The 3,108-nt window shown below is 43.5% G+C and overlaps 1 protein-coding gene across 2 annotated transcripts; it reads left to right on the top strand.

Moving 5' to 3' along the window:
* Positions 1–226: 226 nt before the first annotated feature.
* Positions 227–2,817, top strand: LOC123427744. Of its 2 annotated transcripts, none has more exons than XM_045111862.1 (3): positions 227–363; positions 480–920; positions 1,049–1,329. In XM_045111862.1, exons 1-3 carry the CDS (start codon positions 325–327, stop codon positions 1,058–1,060), a joined length of 492 nt encoding a protein of 163 aa, XP_044967797.1. In that variant the 5' UTR covers positions 227–324; the 3' UTR covers positions 1,061–1,329. The 2 variants fall into 2 exon arrangements, with proteins under 2 accessions (XP_044967797.1, XP_044967798.1); XM_045111863.1 differs by lacking the exon at positions 1,049–1,329 and adding an exon at positions 2,515–2,817 and having other exon boundaries at positions 229–363.
* Positions 2,818–3,108: the final 291 nt, after the last annotated feature.

The following is a 3,108-nucleotide window of genomic DNA, read 5'->3' on the forward strand; positions in this document are numbered from 1 at the left end:
CCACCCGACAGATGACAAAATAGCAAAGTTCATTGTAAACAGTGACAATGAATCAATTAAAATCTCACCGGTGTCAAATTGTCGAAGTCAAAGGAAAGTTGTGGCAAATAATCAAAAAAAAATCCCTTATTTTGAAGCCCGGCAGTTCTCCAACTCACTAAAAAAAATCTCACTCGTGAGGGCCTGAGGGCACCTCTTCTTCATCTCCAAGATCTCTCTTCCTTTTTTTTTTTTTTTTTTTTTTTTTTGCACAGTCCAAGATCTCTGTTCCTTGCGGACGCGGAGGCTCAGAAAACTCCGACGAGCTCACACCCCCGATCCAAGATGGCAGCACCGACGTCCAGGGCCGGCAATGTTACCATGGTACCCCTCCCCCCTTCCCCCCTCCCCCCTGCTGATCTTCGATTGCTGGTCTGCTGGGCTGTGGTCGTCAAAATTAGATAGGGTTTCACGAACTTCCGTCCATGTCATACGCGCAGAGGCTGCCGGATGAGAAGACGATCAGCTGGCCAGAGACGGTGGCTGGGAAGATCCAGGAAGGGCTGTACAAGGTGCGGTTGATTGAACGCTTTGCAGAGGACGCGGACCGCGACATCGAGGTGCTTGAGAAAGAGGTGGAGGGCATGGCGGCGGAGATGGAGATCGAGATGCAGCTCGACGAGTACTGCCTCGACCTCGACGACATGCGCAAGGCGCGCCAGGACTACGGTGCAGGTCCACTCTCCGAGGCGGAGGAGCGGTCCCTCCGCCAAATCCGCGACCTCGCCGCCTCCGCCATCGCCGACTACGAAACCCGCGTCGGCCCCGTCCCGGCCTACCACGGCGCCATCAATATCCTCAGCAACACCATCCCCTTGGAGCTCCCCCGCCCCTTAGCCAAGGCTTTGGCCTCCTCTTCGGCTTCTCGCCATAATTCACAGGTGAGTTCTGCTGCCATCGTCATCAATAGTGATTTTGTTTGCGTTTTAGGTAACCGAATGATAATCAGGATGAGCGCTTCCTTCTGATCCCATGTGATTGCAAACTAATTAGTCTTTGACCATTTCAGAGTAGCATCTAGTGTACATGGATGAAGCAAGAATGTGCATGTATGTCTTTCAGCTGTCAACACAAGAGATGCAATAAGTAATGATGTAAACACAATCGAGATTTTATCTCGTCGGATATCTTCTGCGGCATCCAATTGTAGTCAGTTAATGTTTTAGATGTGGTAGTAACTAAACAAATTCCATTGTCCAGTAGTAAATTATTCAGGAGCATAAAAATAACTGTTCTGTCTGTAAAAATTTCCTAACTGAATTCAAATCAATCTACAATTTGTTTTTTTTTTGTCCCCAAGATCTGCAGAGGGTCTTCACTGATATCACTTGCAAATCAATCAACAGAGACCTCTCAATGTTTCACTATATGTGTACTATTGCATTGCTATACACTACTAAGAGCACCTCCACTTTTATCTATAGCAGCGAATTGATGTGCGCGTTTAGCTTACCTCATACTCCCTCTGTACCTAAATAATTGTAGTTGGCTCCCCAACTATGATTAGTTAGGTACAGAGGAAGTATTAAATAGTATGCTTCAGTTATTATCAAGTTCAACATATATTTATTCTGTGTGTACTATTACATTGCTATGCACTAGAGCACCTCCAGTTTTATGTATAGCAGCGAATTGATGTGCATGTTTTGCTATACACTACTAAGAGCAGCCGGTTTTCGATCTCAATGTATGCATATTTTATTTTTTGAAATGAATGTATACAGACTGGTACAATGTAGGACTGTAGTTTCTGCTCTGGCAAACTGATTGCTGTTGTTTGCCCCTTGCTATTGTCGAATGATTGAAAAGGGCAAGTCTGAATTGTTTTTTCATTTGGGCCATTGTGAGGTGTTGGATTTTATTTGGATGATAGATGTACAGCCGCAGATTACGGCGTGACGGCCTGAAGGCATGTCACCTGTCCCAGTCCCAGTTTTATCTATGGCAGAGAATTGATGCGCATGTTTAGCTCATACTTAAATAGTATGCTTCAGTTAATGTCAAGTTCAGCATATATTTGTTCTGTAACTATTTATCCCAAACCTAACCCTAGAATAAGTTGTTTGGATTGCCCTGGCTTGTGCTGTCGACTGCCCTAGCTGCCGTGCTGTCCTGTTTTATCTGCTTCAGGGCCTGTTGAGTACAAACTGAACTACTCAAAATCGAAATGAATTGCTTTGGGATGAAAGATTTGTTCATAGGTTCGTTTTGTACTGGGGACACGAAGAGATGAACATCATTATGAAATATAGTTAGATCAACCAGGAATGAAGGGTAAGATAAAACAGAGGTAGCTACCGATTTAAAGACCCTTCTAAATCGATGTAGGAGGTATATCATAGATAACACTACTCTTTTTTTTCGAGAAAACAAAGTAACTTTTTTTAACAGACTATTGGATTATTTTTGTATATTTATATGCAGCTACATTATGTTCGTGCATAATATTCATTAAGTTTTGTTGACTACCTGTAGGGCTGCTAGCCAGCTGGAAAATCGAGGGAGTGTTACATGCTAAGATATGATCACCTGGAGCACAACATCCCTTCTTTTCCATCACCCCTACCCTCCCGTGGTCATCGAGTTGGTTATTGTGGTTCTGACTTCTAAGGCTTAGTCTGTTGTAAGCATGGCCTGGAGATGTGTGATTGCTATGTATTAGTGCTGTTGATGTGATGATCATCTCTGATTTACGTGAACATATGGGTCTGGAACTGTGATGCATGTTTTCATTCCTTTGTGTCTTCCTGCAGTATAATCACATCATTTAGTTGTGAACATCTCTGATCTGTGGGTCTGGAACTGTTATGCATGCTTTCATGACTCGTCTCTTCCTGAACTGTAATCACGTCATTTTTATTTGTGGTACATTTGTGGCATCAAACCATGTGATCAAGGACTACTGTTGGGCAGGATGGTTCAAGCTACCAGAGTCTGAAGTTGACATGGCCTTTGATCACATAGAACTGGACATGCATTGGTAGATACTGTGGACAATAAACATACACTTTCTGGTTTTGGCCAAATTATGTTCTCTACTAAGGATTTCCACAAGATAACAGAACTTAC

This window comes from Hordeum vulgare, chromosome 2H (assembly GCF_904849725.1).
Source record: "Hordeum vulgare subsp. vulgare chromosome 2H, MorexV3_pseudomolecules_assembly, whole genome shotgun sequence".
NCBI classification, from domain to species: Eukaryota; Viridiplantae; Streptophyta; class Magnoliopsida; order Poales; family Poaceae; genus Hordeum; species Hordeum vulgare.